General features: G+C 34.2%; 1 protein-coding gene across 1 annotated transcript in view; it reads left to right on the forward strand.

Annotated features, from left to right (window-relative positions):
* LOC114336593 (uncharacterized) overlaps positions 1–26,848 on the forward strand; it is a 285,727-nt gene that overhangs the window by 219,411 nt on the left and 39,468 nt on the right. The window contains exon 4 of the mRNA XM_050658603.1: positions 13,094–13,310. Within this exon, the coding sequence (XP_050514560.1) occupies positions 13,094–13,310 (217 nt within the window). The remainder of the gene's footprint in view (positions 1–13,093; positions 13,311–26,848) is intronic.

Genomic DNA, 26,848 nt, shown 5'->3' on the forward strand with positions numbered 1-26,848 from the left:
CGTTGACTTCAAAGCTGCATACGACTCAGTTAATAAAGGTAAACTTCTACGTGCTATGATAGAATTTCAAATACCGCTTCATCATGTCCAATTAACTGAACTTACACTCATAGGAGCAGAGAGCATTGTAAAAATCCAAAATGATTTCTCAAGACCCTTCCATTGCAAAAATGGACTAAGACGTGTTGGTGATGGACTATCGTGTCTCTTATTTAACTTGGCATTAGATTGGAGAGGCATTTTCATTTAACCAGACATTGGAGAGGTATTTTAATGTTATTGTTATTGAGGTTGGCAGCCCTGTGACTAGCGTCTCCCCGTCACTTTTTGCCCCTTGTCGCGTAGTAACGTTCCAAGCGCCTGAAGATGTCTACATCACCGCGTGTTAGTTTGAAACCCTCTGATATAAATCGGTTAAACTGAAGTAAAAGCAGGACACTTAACATCGCCAACTAGTATAGAAGCGTTCATAAGGTTTCTAGAAATGCAGGGGAACCTTATTTATTTGAATATAAAATAACATTTCAACTGCCATTATTCCCGCAAAAAGTTACAACAACGTTCTAAGCGTCTATCGATTACAACGTTGTTGCAATTAAAAATTTACTATTTTGGTTATAACTTTATTAGTAGTTTGTGTAACTTAAAAGTTTTACTAGCAATGTTTTATAAAAAGGTTTACAATAATATTGTTATAATATTTAGTGTATTAACTCATTTTTTATAGAAAAAAATGTTTTTTTCACTTCATGAAAATTTTTTAAACTGGCGCTTGGAACGTTACTGGAGGGACCCATTAAATTGACGACCTAGGACTGGAAGGTATCGACACCTTCATAGGCTCGCTACTAACTAAAGATAACAATGTCAGTAAAGAAATTAAAAGAAGAATAGTGCTCGCCAATAAGTGTTACTATGGTTTAAGAAGACAGATGGCCTCAAAAATACCTAGAAAAATTAAATTGACTCTTAGTCCAGGGCGGATCTGTTTTGAGATGGACGTTGAGAGGTGACTCAAATTTTTTTGCAGAAATTGCTTGAAAATAAATCAAATAATAATATTTGAGTTATCCTCCCTCTCAAAAAGGTCCGGAACATTGTTTAAATAATCAAAATGTCAAAAATTGAAGGAAAAATTCGATTTTTTTCTTTGTTTTTTGATTATAACTTTAAAAGTATTCATTTCTCAGAAAAGTTGTACTGACATAAAAGTTGCGTAATTCAATTTACTACAATATAGAATTGGTTAAAAATTTTAAAAATAGTAACCCTAGTTGCAAAATAGCAATAATTGCGAAAAAACCATACAAAAACAAGTATTCGTATTTTACGTTTTTCAACCATTTATGCTACACTTAGGAGCTTTCTCCCTGAAAAACTTTATGATACAGTAAAACAATACTGTAAATTTCATTAAGATCGGTACAATAGATTTTGCAAAATAAATTTTGCAATACAGCTTTCGCAAAAAAAATTCATTTTTTCAAAATGTTACAGGACTGAAAGTAAAGCAGATAGCAAGTTGATTTTTTTTTGCTTATAGAAATGTACTCTACCTTTCATTTGCAATTTTCAAAATTAAAATCGACTAATTACCACGGCGTCAGAAAATTTTTGAAATAAACAATAATTTTTGGTGCTACGCGCAGGACAGCTGTGTTCGATTCACACTGGTTGATTTCCACCAAAATTTCTTCTAATCTTTATCTAATATATTACTTTCTTACTCTATATTTTGTTGTATTTTAATATTTTAATTCCACAAAAATCAAACTAATTTTATTATTGTTTGTGAAATATTGTTTAAACAATTGAATATGTTTAAAAATAATAAACTTTTATTATTTAAGTTAAAATATATGAACAAAGAAAGTTTTTGCTAATAAAAGTGTTATTTCAAAGGATAGAGTATGTGTTTTTATTTTGCAATAAACAAATTTATTTATTTATATCAAAATGTCATAAATATTAAAATGTATCAATCATTATAAAAGGTCATTGAAATGCCCAATCAGAGCAACCTATCCGCTGTCCTGCGCGTAGCACCAATAATTAATGCTTATTTAAAAAAATTCCTGACGCCGTGGTGTTAAGCGATTTTAATTTTGCAAAATTGCAAATGAATGGTACAGTACACTTCTATGTGCAAAAAAATTTTCAACTTGCTATCTGCTTTATTTTCAGTCCTGTAACATTTTGAAAAAATGAATTTTTTTTACGAAAGCTGGATTGCAAAATTTATTTTGCAAAATCTATTGAACCGATCTTAATGAAATTTACAGTATTGTTTTACTGTATCATAAAATTTTTCAAGGTAAAATATGAAGGTCCTAAGTGTAGCATAAATGGTTGAAAAACGTAAAATGCGAATACTTGTTTTTGTATGTTTTTTTCAAAATTATTGCTATTTTGCAACAATTGTGAGTATTTCTTAAATTTTTAACTAATTCTATATTATAGGAAATTTAATTACGCAACTTTTATGTCAGTACAACTTTTCTCGGAAATGAATACTTTTAAAGTTATAATCAAAAAACCAAGAAAAAAATCGAATTTTTCCTTAATTTTTTGACATTTTGTTTATTTAAACAATGTTCCGGACCTTTTTGAGAGGGAGGATAACTCAAATATTATTATTTGATTTATTTTCAAGCAATTTCTGCAAAAAAATTTGAGTCACCTCTCAACGTCCAAATGTACTAATATTTTTACAGATCCGCCCTGGTCTATCTCTACAAAACGCTAATAAGACCAGTGCTTACATATGGTTCAGAAACTCGGTTACTTACATAGAATGACCAAAAACTGCTCAAACGTTTTGAACGAAAAATCCTAAGACGAATATATGGAGACATAAAAGAACAAAGTTTATGGCGCAGGCTTTACAACTTTGACTTGTATAGAAGTTTTGGAGATCCTGACGATGTAAAATTCATTAAAGCAGCACGCCTTAGATGGATAGGTCATGGAATCAGGCAAGAGGAAGATACCATAGTCAACTTATGCTGGATTTATACTCAGCCATTGCCACTGCTGCTGCCGCTGCCAGAAATATTGCCCGAAATACGATATCGACGCGAGTGAGTTGTTCACGTCAGTTCCTCGCCAATGTCCTCACAACTCATTTACCGAACGACTCTCAAGAATGGAATGTGACGACAGCATCGTCTTGCTTACTTACTTACTTGCTAGAGAGAGAGAGAGAGTAGTTGAATGTGAATACTTACTCGCACTCGCGCTGCCAGTCCTTTGACTTCCTTCCCGAAAACCGACTTTTTGGGGAGCGCCGTGCAATGGCAGTAGCATGAGCAGCGGCAGCGCGAGTGAGCTATTTACACATTCACGCTGCCCACTCCCCTGCCCAATTCCCTGTCCAACAGGACTGAGTGTAAATGCGGTATTAGAAAATTATTTAAAATCTATTGGAATTGGAGCATGGAGAAGAGTTGCCAGAGACAGGGGCGAATAGAGGATTGTTCTGAAGAAGACTTTGGCTCATAAAGAGCTGTAACGCCACTGATGATTAAACTTTAGGGAAATAGTAGAAGGGGAATAATATTGAGAACAAATAATTTTTATAGATTGAGAAAATTTACAAAAAAAGCTATCAATTACTCTGTTCAAAAGTTTACGTATTATTCGGGTTTAAAAATAAGTGAAATAAATTCAAATTACTAAAACCATATCACATAGGCAAACATCGTTATTTATTATTGTTCATTATTGACAAACAACTTATACAAATATCTACTTTCTATATATTATTGTTGCAACTGCTTCAGATATGTCTTTGAGTTTCCTCTAACACGCAAAGTTTTTTTATTGTTATGCACTTATTCGTTGCGTAATTATAACCAGTGACCTAAATGTTATAAATTGCCTAAAATAATAATTATATACTTAGTGATATTATTATTATAGTGTGAATTGCGTACAGTAATATTAGGTTGACCAATAACTATTTAGTATAAGCATTAACATGACGGAAGTCGTTCACACCCAGAAATAGTAGGCCTGGATCCCGCGTACCAAAAAAAGTGTATTAATAGCAAGCTGAAAATTTGTTAATAGCTTAACAGTGTCTAGTCGGACAAACTTTGATCTATGGGAACACTGGGACAGGGGAAGTAATTGTGGAACGTGTCATCCTGACAAGTTTATGATTGTGAAAACTAGCAAGTTGTTTTTAAGATTATTCAATAGCAAACTTTATATAATATATGAAAACATGTTTGTCCGACAAATATATTGGGCATTTTAATAAGTCCGATACGTAGAACATGTCAAGTTACATGCATTATGTTGGTGATAAATTGTAGTCTGATTTTTGCATGATAGTTTAATGAAAAGGTAACAAATCAATTGGAAGTTCTGTCCAACAAAATACATGGAACCTTTTCGTAGTCTGACGTTTGAAACTTGTAATCTGTTCCACAATTAAAACTTCCCCTGTTCCAGTGTTGGCGTACATCAAAGTTTGTCCGCCTAGACACCGTTAAGCTACTAACAAATTTTCAGCTTACTATTAATAAACTTTTTTTTTGTTCACTGGATCCAGGCCTATAGCTGAGTACTTAAGAAAGAGGCACCTACCTAACAAACTTTGATTTGATTGGACCACATGTTATATATTCTTTTTTTCTTGTATTCGTCTAGTTTCATCCAGTCTGTTTATGTGTTGTTTCCATCTTGTTCTGTACTCTATGATTTTCTCATTCTCGATATTCAGTTGTTGTCTCATGTCTTTTTATTCCTCTGTTTCGCAATGCCTTCCACTCTTCTGAGCGATCTCATTTGGGTAGCTTGGCTTCTAGAGTTTTTTATTCGTCATTACTCAGCTTTCAAGTGGCATTGTATCTATGTATGTCTATATAACTATTTTTGAAAAATCCACAAGGAAGAATTTCCTATGGCTGGCTGTATACCATTAATTACTTACAAATTTTAATGAAAATTTTTTTTTATAAAAAGTATATTTATTTAAAACCCTTCTTAAAAAGGCTACAATTATCACAGAACATTTTCATCAGTGCTTTTACATGCTTGTCATGCTGAGCCATCAAAAATAAATAGGTTAAATTCTTTTAAATATTGACTAAATATCTTCTTCTTCTTCTTCTTCTTCTTCTTCTTCTTCTTCTTCAAATGCAAATCCACTAATGGGTGTTAGCGATCACATTTTCCATTAACTCTTTGTTTCTTGCAATGCGTCTCAGAGATTGTATGTCGTTAATCCCTGTCCATTGCCTTATGTTTCCGAGCTAGGACATTTTTTTGCGTCCCATTCCTCTCTTGCCTTCAATTTTACCCTGGATTATAAGTTGAAGGAACTGGTATTTTCGTTTCGCATGATGTGACCCAAATACGCCGTTTTTCTTTTCTTGATGTTTTCGAAAAGCTGGCGTCCTTGGTTGATTCTTTTCAGGACATCTACATTTGTGACTTTCACCGTCCATGGTATCTTCAGGATACGGCGATAAAGCCACATTTCGAAGGCTTCTAATCTGTTTATATCCCTCGTTTTGAGTGTCCAGACCTCTATGCCATAGAGAAGCACCGACCATACGTAGCATTTAGAAAACCTTAGTCTCAGTATAAGGTCGAACTCTGAACCGGTCAGTACTTTCCTGAATGTTACGAAAACTTGTCGAGCTTGCTCAATGCGACATTTTACTTCCCTGTCTGATGCCCAGTCTTCAAAAATCCCCGTTCCCAGGTATTTAAATTTGCTCACTCTTTCAATGGACTTAGTATTCAGCGTTATGGTGGAGTTTTCAAATGCATCCAAGTTTCTGGAGATGATCATGAATTTGGTCTTTTTGGTATTAATCTCTAATCCCATTCGCTTACTGTATTCTCCGATTATAGTGACAAGTTGTTGAAGATCTGCTATGTTGTCACAAATTAAGACAGCATCATCAGCATATCGTATGTTGTTGATCAATACTCCATTCACTTTGATTCCCATCTCTGCATCTTCCAAAGACTTTTGAAATATGGCTGCCGAATAAATGTTAAATAAAAGAGGGGAAAGCGCACATCCCTGCCGAACACCCCTTCTTATATGTATGGGTTTGGATATAGAATTGTCTATTTTTAATTGTGCTGCCTGATACCAGTACAAGATTTCAATGCATATTATGTCTTTTTGGTCTATATCAAGCTTCTTGAGGATCTGCATTAACTTGTGATGTTGGACACGATCAAACGCTCTCTCGTAATCTAAAAAGCACAGGAATACGTCCTTCCTCTGATCGCAACAATTTTGGACCAACACCTGTGTTGCTACTATTGCTTCTCTTGTTCCTAAACCTTGCCTAAACCCAAACTGAGAATCACTGATGTCCCATCCACATTTTTTGTATAATCTTTGACGTAGTATTTTTAAGAATATTTTTAAAGTGTGACTCATCAGGCTAATGAGTTTGTGATCCTCACAACTTTTTGCATTGACTTCTTTGGGTAGGGGAGTAAATGTAGAGATCAACCACTGTTGAGGATAGCAACCAGTTTCATAAATAAAATTAAATATTTTATGTAGTGCTGAAATCTAAATATCTTACATTGGAAAAATAATTAAGAAATGCGAAGGATAGATATAATTCCTAAGGATATGGGGTATTATATGACTCCCACCAGGCATGTAAGTTGCTAAGTGAACAATTATGTCTTCACTTTGAGAACGATGAGTGGCAACTGAGTATTAGTTACCATTCGGTATCAGTTGCCACTCATCGTTCTCAATGTGAAGACATAGTATTGTTCACTTAGCAACCCGTTTGCTCCGTGGGAGTCACATTATGCGCCAGGGCCATATCCCCAGTGATTATATCCATCCTTGAGATTTCTCAATTATTTTTCCAATGTAAGACATTTAAACGGTTTTAACCCAGGCGCGGATACAGGGGGGGTCAACGGGTCCATGGATCCCCCTATTGTATTTACTCTATAATTATTTTTTTTATTATTTATTATTTTTTTCTGTTAACTCTAAACTTTAAACCATCAGTACAACACTAAATTACACGACAACCGCTTCCAAAGAATTGAAAGAAGCCATAAAATCTAATAAAACGCTCTTCTCTGAAAAATAATCTGCAGGCATTTGTTTGGGTACCGGTGGAACCATAAACAACGGAAATATTTTTTTCAATTCAAAGAATAACAAAAATGATATTTTAAAATGCAAATACATTACACTGGGAATAAACATTACCTCATGAAAAGTCACGTTTCAAATTTGCGATACAATAAAGATATAAAAATTTGTATTTTACTAGATAATCCATGCGTACCTACCCATTGATGGTAGAAAGGTTAATCTTTATGGTAAAGAACGACCAGTGAGATTAATAGTCTTGAATTGTCTATCAATCCTTTTGATACCGTAGGTATCTGGGATTCCTTAGAGTAAGTGTGAGTCGTATGGCTAATTCTGGAAAATATAATATTTGTATTTGAGGTAAGTCTGGCCCCCGTATTATGAATTTCTAGATCCGCGCCTGTTTTAACCTATGCATTTTTGGTGGCTCAGCACGTCAAGCATGTAACAGCACTGATGATGCTCTTTTTAGACAGCGAAAACGTTTGTGATAATTGTAGCCCTTTTAAGGGTTTTTAAATAAATATACCTTTTATCAAGGAAATTTTTCATTAAATTTATTTGAACAATTTTTGGTCCCATATGTGATTTAATTTAAAACCTACCATTTTTCTTCACCCTGTATATGTTGCATTTTTATGCTAACGTGTTAATGCATATCGTTTTATTTAAATAGTATTTACCGATAGTATAACAGTTTTATGTGATTTTTTTAGATTCTCATTATTTATTTATATTATTGCTGTGAGTCATATAGAGAGGAAAACGTTCTTTATTTTGTATTTAGATAGATTGACTAATTTATATACATTGATTCTGCTTAATAAATCTTAATACAACTATTAAGTTAATTTAATTGTCTTTTTTATTCTATATGCATAGTGTCTTGGAATTTAATGAAAAAAATCATATTATATGATTTTATTCCTTTGTAAATTATATAAAAAAAATGTGTATAAGGATTTATCATTAACTAATGACAAACAAGTCTAAATACAGGGTGTTTCATTAATAATTGCCGATATAGTAACTGGAGAAACCTTAGCACAATACGAAGATTTAACCCAAAACACTTAAATAAAATGTGGTTCCTTACTGAGTCACAGGGTGTTTTATCTAAAAATTTTAAAACTATTTTTGCTCAGCATTTTAAAACTGTTTTACGTATCTTTTTCATACTTAGCAGAAAGTGCGACTACTATACGCCCTACTAAATTATGATAAACAAACGTTTCTAGCTATTATCAGAGACGTACGACAGGAGATAGTGAATGGCTGACCCTTCTCAAATTCTACGCCACTGGAGAAATTACTATTTTAGTGCCATTTTTAGATTCTCCAATACTTTCTACGTAAATAATATACTCTTCATTGGTAACGATAAAATTATTAGTTTTCGAGATATTTGAAGTTAAATATGAAACGGCACAGTTATTTTGATTAAGTTATAATATGATTCATATGATTAAAATTTAAAAATTATTTGTACCCAGTACTTTAAAACTATCTGGCTTATCATACTTGGTATAAAGTGTAGGCACTGTACACCCTACTAAATTAAGATAAATAAACGTTTCTAGCTACTACTAGAGGCGTACGACAGAGGATAGTGGCTGGTTGACCCTTCCCAAATTCTACGCAACTGACGAAATTGCTATTTTAGTGTAATTTTTTGATTTTCCAATACTTTTTATGTAAATAATATACTCTTCATGCGTAACAATAAAATGATTAGTTTTCGAGATATTTGAAATTAAAAATTAAGCGACACAATACATTAATCAAAATAACCGTGTCGTTTCATTTTTAACTTCAAATATCTCGAAAACTAATGATTTTATCGTTACGAAAAAAGAGTATATTATTTTCAGAGAAAGTATAGGACAATCCAAAAATTGAACTAAAATAGCAATTCCGCCAGTGGCGTAGAATTTGGAAAGGGTCAACCATTCACTTTCCCCCGTCGTACGCCTCTGGTAACAGCCAGAAACGTTTGTTTAACGTAATTTAGTAGTTTGTACAGTACCTATACTTTCTGCTAAGTATGAAAAGGATACGTCGAATAGTTTTAAAATGCTGAGCAAAAATAGTTTTTAAATTTTTAGATAAAACACCATGTAACTCAGTAAGGAACCACATTTTATTAAAGTGTTTTAGGTTAAATCTTCGTATTTTGTGCTAAGGTTTCTCCAGTTACTCTATGGACAATTATTAATGAAACACCCTGTATAAATCATTTTTATGATTTTTTTTTTTTTGGATTTATAGATAATTAAAAATTTATACCTACCTATACTTAATATTGGGGCCACACTAACATCTAATGCCGTTAATTATCGCATTATTTGCCATCTCTGTGATGCAAATAATGCAATAATTAACGGCATTAGACGCTAGTGTGGCCCCAGCATAAGAGACAATTGCGATAACTGTAACGAAATAAAAAATAAGTTAACCTACGAGTATACATACCTCAAAAACTTCAAAAATAAACAATGTGAATACAAACAGGATTGTTTTCTAAAAAAAAACAATACTAACAATAATAATAGTCTATAGTCTGTATGATTGCCTTTTCTTGTAATGAAATGATTAGCCCATTTTGACATGGTACGAATTATTTGCGTATCAATAAATGATTAAGAAATATTTTGTCACGCTTATTAAACAGTTACAATGAAAGAAATGAAAAGTCCCAGATGTAAACAATAAATCTGAAACCTCCCGTAAGACCAATTTCTGGGTACATCCTTAATCACTGTCCTTTACAATTTATAAGGCAAGGACAGAGAAATAAATAAGATGAAAGGGAGTCTACAATATGCAGTCACATTGCGTCTATTCGTCTAGGAAAAATTCCAACGAAAGTTGCCTCCGCGTACTCAAAATATGAGTAAAATGAAAAATGAATTCAATTTATGTTTCGCTGATGATCCCCATACATACCTACGTTTCGGTCCGAAACCAAACGAAACCAAACTGTCTATTTAAACTGAATTGTAAACGGAGTATGATTGCATATTGTAGAGCCCATTTCGTCTCCTTTATTCGTCGTCTCTTCTCTTATTAATTGTAAAAGGCAGAGATTAAGGATGTACCCAGAAATTGGTTCCTCGAGAGGTTTCAGATTTATTGTTTACATCTTAATATCTTACATTTCTTTAATGATCTATTCAACAAGGTATACACAACAGGAGCAATACTCCATGCTTGGTTGCTGTCCACATTTGTAACACTACCCAAGTCAGTACATGCGACAGAATGCTCCCAGTATAGAACAATTTCCTTAATAAGCCACACACTTAAGATATTCCTCAAAATAATACAGGGAAGACTGTGCAAAAAAATGGATGATATAGATGACACCCAGTTTGGATTCAGATGAGGACTAGGAACGAGAGAGGCTCTGTTCGCTTTTAACGTTCTCGCACAAAGAAGACTAGATATAAACCAGGATCTCTATGTCTACTTTGCAGATTATCAAAACGCTTTTGATAGAGTACGACATCAGAAACTCGTAGAACTTTTAAAAGAAAAGAATGTGGACAGTCGAGATATACGAGTTATTGTCAATCTGTACTGGAACCAATAAGCAAAGGTTAAAATCAAAAATGTCGAAATGGAAACTATAGAAATCAAAAGCGGTGTCAGAGAGGGTTGCGTGTTGTCTCCATTATTATTCAATCTGTACAACGAAGCTATTTTTAAGGAAGCAATATCAGAGGAAGAACATAAAATTCGCAGATGACACCGCTATTTTTACAGACAGTCTAGAAGCACTGCAACAATTAGTAAATAGATTACATCAAGTCAGTAAAAAATATGGACTACAAATGAACGTTAAGAAAACCAAGTTCATGATTATTTCTAAGCAACACACAGTAGGAAGACTAGATATCGAGGGAAAACAAGTAGAAAGAGTGAACAACTACAAATATCTGGGAACCTGGATAACAGAAAACAACGACCAAGGTAGAGAAATCAGGACACGCATCGAAATTGCAAGAAAAGCATTTATAAAAATGAAAAAAATGTTTGTTAATCGAGACCTACATCTGGATCTGAGAATAAGAGCCTTAAGATGCTACGTGTTCTCGACTTTGTTGTATGGAATGGAAAGCTGGATATTAAAAGTAGACAACATAAAGAAGTTGGAAGCATTTGAGATGTAGTACTATAGAAGGATTTTGAAAATACCATGGATCCAACGAGTTACGAAAGCAGAAAATGTTAAGAAGGCTACAAAAGGATTGCGAGGTGATAAAGAACATCAAAACAAGAAAGCTGAAACATTTGGGCCACATTACTAGAGTTGCGAAATATGAGATATTAAGGCTCATAATGCATGGCAGAATTAAGGGGAAAAGTTCCATTGGTAGAAGAAAAATTTCCTGGCTGAGAAACTTAAGAGAGTGGTATAGTTTCAGCTCAGTAGATCTTTTCAGAGCCACCGCCAATAAGGTACGGATAGCTGTGACGATAGCCAACCTCCGATAGGAGAAGTAACTACAAGAAGAAGAATAGATGTCGCTACAGCGTCCGATACGCGAATTATTTTTATAATTCAGCTTAAATAGACAAGTGTTCATGTAGCTCCACTGAGGAGGTCTGAAGAGACCGAAACGTACGTATGGGGATGATGGATCATCTCTGAACCAAAATGAAACATAAGCTGTCTTTCATTCAAGTTAAAATGAAGTTCTTAAGAGTTGTAGTCGAAATCTATCATCTACTATGACTAGTATTTTATCAACCTAACACTAACAACAGTTCTTTCTGTAACAGAGAGTAGAGAGTTGCCTTTTAGACTTTTACAATAAAATCTAATTTATTATAACTTAAATTTCACTTTTATACAGTTACTAATATATAATCCAAATTTTAAACAACACTAATAATTTGAAATTCATAACCAAAAATTGATTACCTGTCTTGTCATGTCACTTCGGTCTAATAATTATATTGTCATCTCCTTCACTTTTGTTGGTCTGTGTCCATTGAACTGGCAAGAACCTCAAGTTCTTATCGAGCAGTGAACCATGTTGCCCTTTGAGCACTCCTAACACATTTAATCTTGTAACATCGACTTGGAGTCGCTATAAATACCATAAAATTATTATGTAAACCATAATTCTCGATGTAACCTATTTCAAAAAGTTGCTAGTTTCATTTACTAAGCAGAACGTAAGTATTACCACATTGTTCTTTAACCTAGTCACAATTTTAACCTTTTGCATTCATTCTAACGTGGAAATACTTCGTTCTAGGCACTGAGGATGATCTGATCCAGATTGAAAACGTTTTGCAAATCCTTTTGGATGACTTTTAATGTTTTTTAATAAAACTTTTTTATACCAGTATACAAACGAAGTTTTTACTTCTGTATGAAATCTGTCTACTTACTGCTCTAACAAAATGTTGCAGTACATGTTCAATAGGATAAGTGTATGCTCAGAACAATGACGAGATGATACTTTCATTATATCCTTACTTTACTGTAGGATGTTTTTTACCCTTTGCTTCCAATTCGGTGGCATTTTAGCCTTAAAAGACGATTATTTTTTAATTTGCTTTTACATTTAATGATATAACGTATCTGCGCGTAGCACTAAAAATTTTTGATGAATTCGCGGACATATACAGCTGGTTCCAAAAAAAACTGATACGACTCTTAGAGCGTATTTTGTAGAAAATTTAGCAGTGTATTTTGAAGGATAAATATTTATTATTTACAAACTGTCACTGTCACTGCCAAATCTTAAAATTTGTCAGATAACTTATTCTGTTCAACCACAAAAATGACTGTTTGTTTGTTTATTTTATTATTTGTCTGTCATAATAAATATAATATAATGTCAGACCAATAATACACTGCTCGAAATGATCAAATCTTACTAAGAGTCGTATCAGTTTTTTTTTTGGAACCAGCTGTACATTTACTCCCAATCGCACCTAAAGAAGTATATTTTAAAAAATTAATTTTTGTTGCAGATATCAGTGGTTAGCTGGCAATGCTGGTACACACTTCTGGCACGCCCATACAGGATTACAGAAGATGGATGGTCTATACGGCAGCATTGTTATCCGTCAACCTCCTTCTCACGATCCCAATAGCCATCTGTACGACTATGATCTCACCACTCATGTAGTTCTCATAAGTGACTGGATGCACGAAGCAGCCGCGGAAAGATTCCCAGGAAGATTGGCGGTAAGCTTCACTTTTATTGGATTTTATAAAATTAATTCTTACAGTTTAAAATATCGATAATTCTCTAACAAACATAACTAACTTAAAAGGCTAAACCAGTAGGCTAATTCTATAATTTTCGTTATTACCGCGAAAGCTAAGCTAAACGATAGCGAAGTTGATTTATGTTCATATTCTATAAGGTTAGTTTTCGCTTTCGCTTCGTTATCATAGCGGCATACGATAATATACGAGTTTAAACGATCTATGAATAAATAATTACGGCAACATTGCAAATATATGTGCAGGAAGTAAAAAAAGAAGAAGTAAAGAAAGAAGAAGAGTAACTAGAGAGTTACATGACGTACCTATATAACCTTATAATCACAAGTTTGATTAAATTTTTATTATATTTTAATAAAAATGTTGCCGGTGCAATTTGTTCTATATGGAGAAGGAGAACTCGAGCGAAGAAACCATCTGCGATCTGCGGTTAACGCCAGAGGAAAGCAGGTTCCTTCGAGATAGAAGTGACCCATTTGGTTTAACAGATATAAGGTTTATTGATATTTTTCGCTTAAGCAAAGAACTAGTTTGATTCCTTTTTGATGAGCTACAGGAACTTACGGAAGATTGGGAAGGTGGTGTAAGAGCATCACTAATTCATAATTCATTATCAACAAAACAAAGAACACAGAATTCTTGTGAAATCAACACAACAACGAACAACCTGCTTAGCGCCTGCGCTTGTTTACCACGTGAAAATGATCGACCAATCACTATCGAAAGCGAAACGAAACGCAAGTCAAAAGTTATCGCTTTCGCTTTGTAATCGGCTTCGTGATCTGCTTCTCCGATTCTTCCCGAATGAGCTTACAGAATAGCAAACCGTCGGATAACGAACGTAATTGTTTCGCGTTGATCTTATAGAATCGGTCCACAGTTATCAAACATAGTCGATTGTATTCTTTGTGAAAGTTACAACAAACACTATATTGGCAAAACCAACAGACATCTAAAAGGCCGTATCACTTCACACAAAAGTGACAGTAGACTATACCCTGATAGATACGCCCTTGGAAATCACGTAAATGACGAACAACATAATATAATGAACTATAACGAAACAAAGATCCTCACAATGGAAAATAGCCTCAACAAAAGACTCTACTAAATCTAGGAAAAACAACATAAACGCATTTTTAATAAATAATTAGCGTAACATAAAATGTAATATTAAATTTCGCAACTAATAGACAATCGGTACAGTAAATTTCAATTAAATAAGTATCTGTGCTTATTACTTATTACTTATCACTATTATTTTATACCATTATATTACTTTTTACTATTATTTTATACCATTTAATATATACAATGAGATGCATTAGCTACGTGACGTCTTACTACATACTGCATACAACCGCGAAACAGATAAAACGGTTATTATTACGTACTAACAGCTGATACGCGACGGGTGTTAACATATATTTATCGTCTTTACAAGTTGTAAATTTTAAGCGTTTAGTGTACAAGGCGTAGAAATCGATTTTATATAAATACGATCCTTAGAAATTGCTGTATTCCTTAAAGAGTTAAGCCATAGAACGTATTTGGGTATAATTACTGTTTTACTTACAATCAATAGTCAGTCTCCGATCTCCGACTGAAGTCAAAATGACCTGAATTCATCTGATCAATCCGGCGCAATTTCTACTGGAGATCATGTCGTAATACGACAATATTCTGTACTAAGGTCAACAATATTATTAGAGGAATATATTATTGTAAATTGAGCTGATTTAATATAAGTTTTTTTTATAATTAAGGTTGTAGTTAGTATTTTCCGAAAGTTGTTTTTCTAAAATGAGACAATTTTGAAACAATTTTATAGACCACTATAAGCAATGAGTTTACAATCTTAATACATCAAATACTCTGGTTGATACGCTCATTGACAATTATTGTCAATTTATATTACGGAATATTGTACTGAACAACTCTTCAATAAATAGGCAAATAATACATTCGAAATTAATAATCCAGAAGCAAATGTATCAGTATGGCGTTATCTGATTATATTTTTGAATGTCATAATATTTATGGAATATTAAATTTAATAGATTAAATTATAATAATAATTCTCTCCCGTTTTATACCGCTCACGTGACTTTGGGAGTATAGCAGGGTAGTCTGCTAAATCTAGGGCCTACGGTATACAAAGAAGGTAACAGGACCAGTGCTACGCTTCAACCGCCTATTATTACCCTTGGTTTTACCCAAGGTACTCATTTTATTCACGCTGAGTCGACCTGGGGCCTATAAACATTTTAAAAATGCCTAGTTGTTCTTACCGGCGCGGCGGTAGAATTTGAACTCCGGACCACCGGCACGCGAGCCAAGCACACTACCGCTTAGCTACGCCGCGCACCGGCCCTCATAGATTAAATTATAATCTAAAAAAATAAATTATCTAAAAAATGGTGGAGGATCTATTCATATTGAACCCATTTACAATTTTAGACGGTGAATTAGTCTCTGCTTCTTGAATCTGTACAACGCTTTCAATATTTTTGTATGATAGACTACATTTTATAATTGTCTATTTTGAAATTTCAAATTTCATATATCTTCTTTTACTTGATGTTTACATCTAATTCGTGGTTTTCTTCTCTTTTTCCATAATGACGGTTGTATTCTGTGCTAAATTTTAGGATCGCATTTTTCTCTTCTCCATTTAGGACTACAGCTTATTTAGGAGTTATCTGACAGGTGATCAATTAATCAAATATAGAGAAGTATGTGACTTACATTTGTGTCATCAATGAATCAGAAGAAAATATACAGTGGACGCTTACGTAGAAATCCACGGCACCTAGAGAAGAAGAAGAAGAAGAATATCCTCCTTAATTTATGTTTTTTCAATGGCTTTATTAGTTGTATAAGTTCAAAGCTTCCTATTTTTGGCAAGATGTAAATTTGGCAATTATCTTTTAAAATTTAAAAACATGTTTCAAAAAAAATATTTATAGGAACAACATTTTTTTTTCTACTCCACATTTACATTTTTAATTATTATAGCAAATTTTCTTTAAATCAACAATGTATAGCTCATTAATAACCATTTAATTGCTTATTAGTGGATAGTATCTGTTATATAAAAGATAATAGAGGCATATGCATAAAGATAACGAAAGCAAAATTGCTATATTGAACTCGGTTGATTACATTTTCCTAACTAATAATTAATTAGTACTTTCATATACTGATCAGGCACAAATTTTAATAATTGTGTTTATATGCGTGAATGACCGCCAATCTAATCTAGATATTGTTGATATGTCATAAATAAAAGCATTCGACAAGTTGTAGATACCAAAAATGGAATCAATTCTAAGTGTGCCTTGAATAAAAAAAAACAGCTGTTAACAACCAAATAAAGTTTATTAATATGCTTATTCAATTTAACCTTTTCTGTTAATTTATAAAATTAATAATTAATTAATATTTTTTTTAAATAAACCTGTCAGGCCAACCTGTTCTTATTTCTTCTATTGCTTTCACTCTCTCGTTTCTTTTTTTTTGGCTATTATTTTTGTTACTGTTTTTGTTAACTCGACTAGTTTTCTGCCAAACTCTTTATTTAATAAACGATCAAATTACTTTTTTCGCCTCTTTTTGACGTCAACCATCCTTTTCGAGTATTACAACCAAAAGAAAAAAGAAATCATCTCTACTGATACAACAGGGGCACACAACCTGACAAACAGATGAGGAATATAAACAACTATGTAAAAGAGATAAGAAAATACCCCGAAGAAAGAAGGAGAAAATATGAACAGTAAACTTCAATTCAGCGAAGTATCAGTTATATCTTCAGTATTAACGAAGATACATTGAACCGAAATGAAGAATACCTTGATGAATCCTGTACCCAAAATTTGTTGAGAATAAACAACACGTTTTTTCCACACAAACCCCAACACAAATACACGTGGCAAAACACGCAAGGCCAACAATCAACAATAGACTAATTACAAATAGAGAAATCATACCTAAACAAATACTAGACGTAAGAGCATTAACATCGCCCAATATCGGATCAGATTATAAAATGGTGCTTGGAAAATTTTTACTCAAAATACCACAAAACAAGAAAAAACCACCCAAGTACTTCGAAAAACTAAACATTGAGTCTCTAGAGAACCAAAACACAAAATGGCTGTATAAAAGACGTTTAGAACAAAGATTTGAGATAAACCCAGTAACAACAGGCGAAGGAGTAAATGAGACATGGGCAAAAATATAATATAATATATTATAAGCCGCAAAGGAAAGCATAGGGGTCAGAAAAATTAACCTGAATGCAACAAAAATATCAAAGCCCTGGTTCAATACTGAAATAAGAGATCTAGCGTATGAGAAGAGGAAAGCATACCTACAATACTGCACTAATAAAATACCAAACAATTACCAACAATACAGAGACACAAGAAATTACATCAATTCTAAGATAAGAAATATAAAAAGGGAATATTGGACACGCTTTACCAAAGAAATGGAACACGATTTGTATGGGGCGCAAAGACAAGTTTGGAAAATACTAAAAAATAGGAAAAAACCCATTAACGAATATAGAAGTTTAAATAAAATAGAAGCAGAACAATGGACCGCCTATATACATAGAAGAACTATATAAGGAAAATACTATAATACCTGAAGAAGAGGAAGAAACAGGAAATGAAGACGAATCCAACATAGATACAGAACTAGAAATCACAAAAGAAGAAATAAGGAATAACATACGTAAATTAAAAAACAGAAAAGCATCAGGACCCGATGGGATACCAAATGAACTCCCGAAATACGGAGGAGAAACCTTAATTGAAAACATAGAGATCTTCTTTCAAGAAATAATATTATGTAGCCAGCGTGTACCAGACCAGTGGAGGACGAGTATAACAATACCTATACGCAAGAGAGGAAACAGCAAAGACCCTAGCAACTACCGTACCATCACCTTGCTGAGCACAACTCTTAAACCCTTAACAAAAATACTTGCCAATAAAATAAATGAAGAATACACAATTAGACAACAAGGTTTTCGGAAAAATCGAGAATGAACTAACATAGGAAGTAGAAATCAACTCGGGAATCAGACAAGGGGATAACTTGAGCCCATTGCTTTTTAATTTAGTCATGGACAAAATCATAGAAAACATTAAAGGTACTGGAAAAGGATATAAGATGGCGGAAAAACAAATAAAAATCCTCTGTTATGCTGACGACGCAACCTTAATCTCCGGTAACGAGGATAACCTACAGCGAATGGCACAAACTTTCAATACAGTGGCGAAGAACTACAACATGAAAATATCAACAGCCAACACAAAATCCCTGGTAGTGTCAAGGGAACCCATAAGATGCAAATTAGTAATTAACAACGAACTAATTGAACAAGTCTCGAGATTCCAATATCTGGGAGTCGAAATATGTAGTTATGGAGATGTTAAAGAGAGCGTCCGAAAGCAAGCAAATAAAGCCAATTACGTGTCAGGATGTCTGAGGAATGTCATCTGGAGAAAAAAAGATATGAGGCTGGAAGGAAAAGTATGCATATACAAATCATGTGTAAGACCGATCATGACGTACGCGATAAAAACAAGATGTGACTCAGCAGAAACCAAGAGGATACTGAGAACATCAGAAATAAGAACGTTGAGGTCAATAACTGGGAAAACACTGAGAGACAGAATACCGAACGACATAATAAGAGATCTCTGTAACATACAAGATATAGTACGGTGTAGGGAAGACAGAGACGACGAGAGTGGAATCAGCATGTAATGAGAATGGACAGCGAAAGAATAGCTCGTATAGCCAGGGATTCGAAGCCAACAGGCAAGAGACCAATAGGAAGGCCCTTTAAAAGGTGGCGAGATAGCTGGCAGTCAACATCACAGCTACGAATACAAGCTCAAAATCGATAAGGAACAGGCCAAGAGGCCTATTATAAGAAGAAGAAGAAGAAGAAGAAGAAGAAGAAGAAGAAGAAGAAGAAGAAGAAGAAACTTCATTAACTACAAGAATTAATTAGCCAACAGAGACAAGAAATTTTTACCAGAAACTGAACAAAAAGCAGAACAGAATTCAGTACAAGAACAACGATGTGTAGAGATAAAGAGGGTAATATTGACAGAACAGCAACAAATACTAAGAAAATCGACAGCCATCGTAAATGACGGCCCTAATATCAACCAATACGGAATGAGAACAAATGCTAAGTCAAGCAGATGTATAGGGCCAGCGACGTAGTCCAAGAAATTAAATCTCAGAGTCTAAGACGGGCTGGCGATGTCCATAGACTCCCTAATAACCGCCTTGCCAAACTGATCTGGGAGGAAGCCCCACAGGAAGAAGGCCCTTAGGACGCATACATATGATCAGATTTAAGAACAATGGGACTACCCACTGACCCAACTATCATGGATGACTGTTCGAGAAGGAAGCGAGTTGTGCAGTCAGCCAAGACGTACCACGGGTTGTACTGCTGCCAGAAGAAGAAGGAGAAGAAGAAATGTAAGTAAAAGCTTGAGGAAGATAGGAGGGACACGAACTTTGATAAACCATTAGACTAAGCAGACAACATAGAAAAGATTTCACCAACAATAGCCGAAATTAGAACAGCAGTAGACAAATTAAAATATAACAGAAAATAGATGGTTTTGCTTGTTTTCGATTCAGAGGGTTTCACAATCGCCGGACAGCCGTTTCCACCGTTTCAGGCTTTTTCAACAACGCTAGCGTGCACTCATCTAAATCGAAAAACAGCTCAACCATCAATTTAAGGGGAATTTGAAAGATCATTCAAATTCCCATTGGGACGCGATCCAGCTACATCTCTTAACAAATTGAAGAGTCTCAGATGCAGAATCCATCAATTTAATAAAATTAAAATGGTAAATAGTGGGGTAGAGAGGACTCCTTAGCTGTGGAGAAAGCAACCTCTCTAAGAGAAGGAACTCTGAAATCAAACCCTGGTCCTCCAAGTTGGGGGTTAAGGCATCGGGCTAACTCCTCGATACTTGTAAAAACAAGCAAATGTTAAACGACCCAATAGTCAGACTCGGATGAATGGACGGATCACTCGGCAACGAAAAAAGCGACGAAAAAGGACTATGAATTTTGGAACGTGGAACGTTCAAAGCCTCTCAAATAAAATGGATGAAGTTATACTAGAGCTAAAATACATGAAAATGGACATCGCAGTAGTGACAGAAACTAAGAGGAAAGGCCAAGGATCACAGAAATTGGGCACTATGATCATTTTTATAGTGGAGTTCCAAAACACATAAGAGCTCAACAAGGAATATCGATCTTCATACGCAGGACATTAAGAAAGCACATAACATCGTGGGAAGGAATAAATGAAAGAATGATAAAGGTCAACATGAACATATATGGCTATAGGATAACTATTTTGGGAGTATATGGTGTAAACTAGGACGCACTGGTAGCTAACAAAGATGAGTTCTATGAACAGCTCAACGATGAAATCGTCAAAATAGGAAATGCCAGAGAAATTATATTATTAGGAGACCTAAATGGCAGAACAGGCAATAAAAAACAGGATGACGTAGTAGGCAGATACGGCGAGGAAGTACTCAACAATAATGGAACAAGAATAATTAACATCTGTAAACAGAACAATTTAAGAATTATGAACGGCTTCTTCCAGCATAGATGCATTCATAAATATACTCGGACCCAACCTACTATGAACCAGAAAAGTATAATTGATTATCTTTTGATAAAACAACGGAGTCGAATGAAAATTAACGATGTAAGGGTTTATAGAGGAGCAACATGCGGCAGTGACCATCATCTTCTAAAAGCGGAAGTACTTTTCCCCGGAATGAAATCTCAAAAAAATCTAAATCCACGAGAACAAGGAGGAAACAAATTGGAACCAAAAAAGAAATACAACCTAGAAAGCTTACAACAAACAAGCATAAGAACGTTATACGAAAAGCGACTGGACGAGAAACTGAAAGGACAATATACATTTATAAATACGGAACATCTTCATACACATATAACACAATGTATACACGAAGCCGCATATGAGGCATTGGGGGAGTACAAAGACAACATAAGAAGTAAACCATACTGGTGGGACTTAGAAATAGCCACCGAAATAGACGATAAGAGAGAAAAGTACCGGAAATATATGAGTACACAGAAAGATTCCGATAAGGTTTTATACAAAGAAGCACAAGCAAGAGTGCGGAAAAAAATCACACAGAAGAAAAACGAAACGTGGACAAAAAAATGCAATCAACTTAACGCCTATATAGGGGGGACAAGAAACACAGAGAGCTGGAAATTCCTTAAAACGTTGAGAACAGATACCAAAAGGGATATAATAACACCGATTACTCTGGAAAAGTGGGATGGCTATTTCAAGCAGTTACTAGTAGAAAATAGAGAAGATTTTATTAAAAACGAAGATCACGAAAGTTTCAATGTAATTGTCAGTGGCTCACCGATTCGGTTAAGACTGGAAGAAGTACGAAATGCATGCAAATCCCTAAAAAATAGAAAAGCGTCAGGGCCTGGCGACATAGCACCAGAACTGCTCAAATACGGTAGCAACACCCTGTATGAATACCTAAGAGATCTATTTAATAGATGTATGAATGGCGAAGTGATACCAAAAGAATGGCAATTGTCTGTAATTTCTACAATACACAAGAAAGGCAGTAAAAATGTATGCGATAATTACCGGGGAATATCTGTCACAAGCACCATCAGCAGAGTTTACGGAAAAATTATCAAAAATAAAATAGAAGAAGAATACAAGGACTTAGAGGCCGAAGAGCAAGCCGGTTTCCGCGCTGGCAGATCCACCACTGACCACCTATATTGTGTAACACAGTTAATAGACAAACAAATAGCCTACAATCAAGAACTGCATTTAGTGTACATAGACTTAAAAAAAGCATACGATACTGTACCACAAAGTAAACTTTGGGAAGCCCTCGAAAAAACTAACATCAGTCTGAACCTCATTAAAGCTGTAAAAAATCTATACCAACATAATATAGCAAAAGTTAAGCTAGGCAAGGAAATCTCGTCAGGATTTGAAGTGAATAAGGGTCTTAAACAGGGCAGCTGTCTATCGCCGACACTATTTAAAATATATTTAGAGTAAGTTTTGAAATCCTGGAAAAGGAAATGTAAGAATACGGGTATACCGCTAAATGATGATAACATGCTATACACTCTATGTTTTGCGGATGATCAGATTCTTATGGCCCAGGATTATCACGATATTGAATATATGACCCGAAAAATCATAGAAGAGTACCGGAACTGGGGTTTAGAAGTGAATACCAAGAAAACGGAATATATGTGCGTTGGAGGTATACAGCAGGATCTAGCGTTGGAAAATGAAATAACTATTAATCACGGTCAGGAATATAAATACTTGGGTCTTAAAATTACACAAGATGGAACGTTGGACAAGAATATCCAAGAAAGGTGCACACAAGGAAGGAAAGCTATCGCATTATTGAACAAAATCCTATGGGACCAAAGTATCTCCAAAGAAAATAAACGTAACATCTATAACAGCATTGTTAAGAGCATTATAACATACAGCAGCGAAGTTTGGCCACTTAAAGAAAAATCCGAAAATATGCTCAGAACAACTGAAATGGACTTCTGGAGAAGATCTGCTGGTATATCAAGAATACAAAAAATCAGAAATACAAGAATATTGGAGATAATGGATGTAAAGCATACAATAATGGACGATATAAAAACAAAGCAACTAAGATGGTTTGGCCACGTACAACGTATGGAAGAAGACAGATTACCCAAACAAGTGCTACGATGGGCACCAAAAGGACGGCGAAAAAGAGGAAGACCTAGGAAAAGCTGGATAGAAGGAATCCATAGGGAAATCAGAGAAAGAGGCTTGAACGAAAACATGTGCTACGATCGAGAGCAATGGCGATTGGGAATCGGAAGACGTCGTAGAACGTTATGAACCGATTATATATATATATATATATATATATATATATATATATATATATATATATATATATATATATATATATATATATATATATAAAATGGTAAATAGTAATTTAAATCTGAGACTTTTCGTGTTGAAAGTTCTTTCTGGTACATCCTTAATCTGTGACTTTAACAATTTGTAAGACCGCAGACGACGAATGTAGAAAATAAAAAGGATTCCTTGCAATCACATTTTGTTTTCATTCGTCTAGGAAAAGGACAGAAGAGGAACTTTCTAGTACTCAAATCTGAGTAAAGATAGAAAAGAAAATAGATGGTTTTGCTTGTTTTCGATTCAGAGGGTTGCACAATCGCTGGACAGCTGTTTCCACCGCTTCAGACTTTTTCAACAGCGCTAGCGTGCTGAGACTCTTCAATTTGTTAAGAGATGTCGCTGGATCGCGTCCCAATGGGAATTTGAATGATCTTTCAAATTCCCCTTAAATTGATGGTTGAGCTGTTTTTCGATTCAGATGAGTGCACGCTAGCGTTGTTGAAGAAGCCTGAAACGGTGGAAACAGCTGTCCAGCGATTGTGCAACCCTCTGAATCGAAAACAAGCAAAACCATCTATTTTCTTTTCTATCTTTACTCAGATTTGAGTACTAGAAAGTTCCTCTTGTGTCCTTTTCCTAGACGAATGAAAACAAAATGTGATTGCAAGGAATCCTTTTTGTTTTCTACATTCGTCGTCTGCGGTCTTACAAATTGTTAAAGTCGCAGATTAAGGATGTACCAGAAAGAACTTTCAACACGAAAAGTCTCAGATTTAAATTACTATTTACCATTTTAATTTTATTAAATTGATGGATTCTGCATCTGAGACTCTTCAATTTGTAAAATATAACAAATTCACAGGGAATAAATCAAAACCATAGGAGCAACTGAATGTAGGAGGTAACGTATTAATAAAACAGTGCATAAAAAAGAAGACTAGTTAGAATAGGTGTGGAGTATGGAATCTATCGTGGAATCATGATGAAGGCAGCATACAAAATAATATCCAAGGTCAATTATGAAAGGCATAGACCACGACATGCTGAAAAGCTAATATGCTTTGCTTGAATAAGGGAAGAGGGAAAAATGCGATGCTCAGATTTAGCACAGAATGCAATCCTCATTATGAAAAAAAAAGAGAGAAACCTCGAATTAGATGTAAAGACTAAGTAAAACAAGATACCTATACAGAACTTGAAAATAGATAATGGAGAGTAGAGAAAATTATGATAATCTATCATAAAAAAACATAAATTAGAGTAGGTGTTCCACAAGGCAGTGTGTTGGATCCGGTCCTATACCTACTATACATGTGTGATCTGTGATATGCCTATAGAGGAAGACAACACAGTTGTCACCTTTGCTGATGATACAGCTATCCAAGCAGTAGGGACGAGTAGTGAAGAGACGACCAACAAGGTCCAAATAGCACTTAACCAAATCCATGAATTGGCACAAAAATTAAGAATCAGGCTGAATGAAACTAAATCTGTCCATGTTAATTTCACCAACAAAAAAATACAATTTATACCAGGTATAATCAACAATATTCAAGTACCATATGGAGATACTGCTAAGTATTTGGGTATAACATTAGATACAAAACTACACTGGAAGGCTCACATTAAGGAAAAAAGGGAAGAATTTATTTTAAGACATAAAAAATGTATTGGCTAGTTGGAAGAAAGTCCACATGCATAAAAGTTGGTCGATACATAATAAGTTGTTACTCTACAAACAAATGTTGAGACCTGTATGGACTTGTGGATGTCCACTATGGAGGTGTAGTAGACCAAGTATCCAAGTAATATAACAATAATACACAGATTCCAGAACAACATACTGACAAATATTGTAGATGCTCCTTGGTATGTGACAAACTAACCTCCATAAGGACCTAGGAATGAAAACTATGGATATAGTATTGATCAAGAACATGGCAGGAAGTAATGAGCAACGACTTCACAGGCACGAGAATATTGAGGCAATCCAGGTCCTCGATACCACTGGGCAAACTAGAAGATTGAAGAGGACAAAGCTTTTTGAACCAGTTTGAGTGATTGGTGATAGTGAAAAGCAAAGCATAGTGCTTGTGGGCGTATGTAAGAATAGTGCCACTATCCTGTCAGTTTAGATAAGAGACGCTAGAGGGTGAGCTCTTAATTTTAAGGAACAGTAGTAATTTAGGTTAAATTAAAATTTCTCATTGGTCATTTATGACCAGATTGTAATTGTAATAATTATTATCGTAGTGATGATTATGGGAAAAAATACAAAAACATTGAAATCGTTGCACAGATACAAGAAATAAGGACTAATTCACCGTGTATATGTTAAACCGTATGAATGAGCATCCACCATTTTTTAGATTGTAATCTATTAAAAATTCCATAAACAAGCACTCGCTAAGTGCTTATGAGCGCTTATAAATAATGTAAAACAATAAATGTATTAAATTTACAATTAATTGAAATAATGGAACGAATAATGGTGTTTTTAAAATACAATATAGCTTTCTCCATGACACTGAAAACCATTATTAACAATTATGCAATTATATAACGCAGATTAAAGATTTTCTGGTATAATATAAAGCAAGTTCCTATTGCAGATTAGTATCTCAAATTACAAATTGTATGACTTACTGATAAAAATTACATTGAATAAACTCTTACTAGTTTCTTTTTACTACGAGATAGTTACATTTCTTAGCAAGAAGAAATTTATTTGATAAGATTTTTAATGAATATATAAATTTGTATATTATTTTAGGTTTTAATTTTTTATCTACAATTAATTGTGGCTAGATAAATTAACCAGAATTTTATAAATAATAAAATCAATTATATTTTTATATATAGGGTGTGTCAAAAGTAGCTGGACGGTCGAAATGAAAAGATGAAAAACACTTGTTAAATAATAAATAAGCAAAATATTTTTCAAAACTTTATAGAATGATACCAAATATGACCCCAAACCCTACCACCTGGAGGTAGGGGAGGGGCAATCTTTGAAATCTTTAATAGGAACCCCTAATTTTTATTGCAGATTCAGTACGATAAAAATTATTTTACAAACTTCGGATCTGTATATCTTTTCCTTTGATTACAGCGCCATCTATAACGATTCGAAAATAAAGTTCAGATAAAACTTATTTACTTTTTCACATAGAATATTTGAGGGAGGAGGGCGACCTCCAGGGACCTCCAGGGAGGAGGACGATGTCACCTTTGGTGCCGTTTAATAGATTTTTAAAAAATATTTAACCAATGGTTTTTTGAAATTTTAATTTTGAAGTGTTATCTCTCGAGATAGTATACAACGAGAAAAAATATTCCTTACAAACGTTATTTATTTTTTTATGAGCAATCCAAATCTGCTTAAAAAAATGGGGATTCCTACTGAAGTTTTTAAAGTAGCCTTCCGCTCTAGGGAGTGTGACTGGGGGTCATATTTGATGTCATTCGATGGATTGTT

Source organism: Diabrotica virgifera, chromosome 8 (assembly GCF_917563875.1).
Source record: "Diabrotica virgifera virgifera chromosome 8, PGI_DIABVI_V3a".
Classification (NCBI taxonomy): domain Eukaryota; kingdom Metazoa; phylum Arthropoda; class Insecta; order Coleoptera; family Chrysomelidae; genus Diabrotica; species Diabrotica virgifera.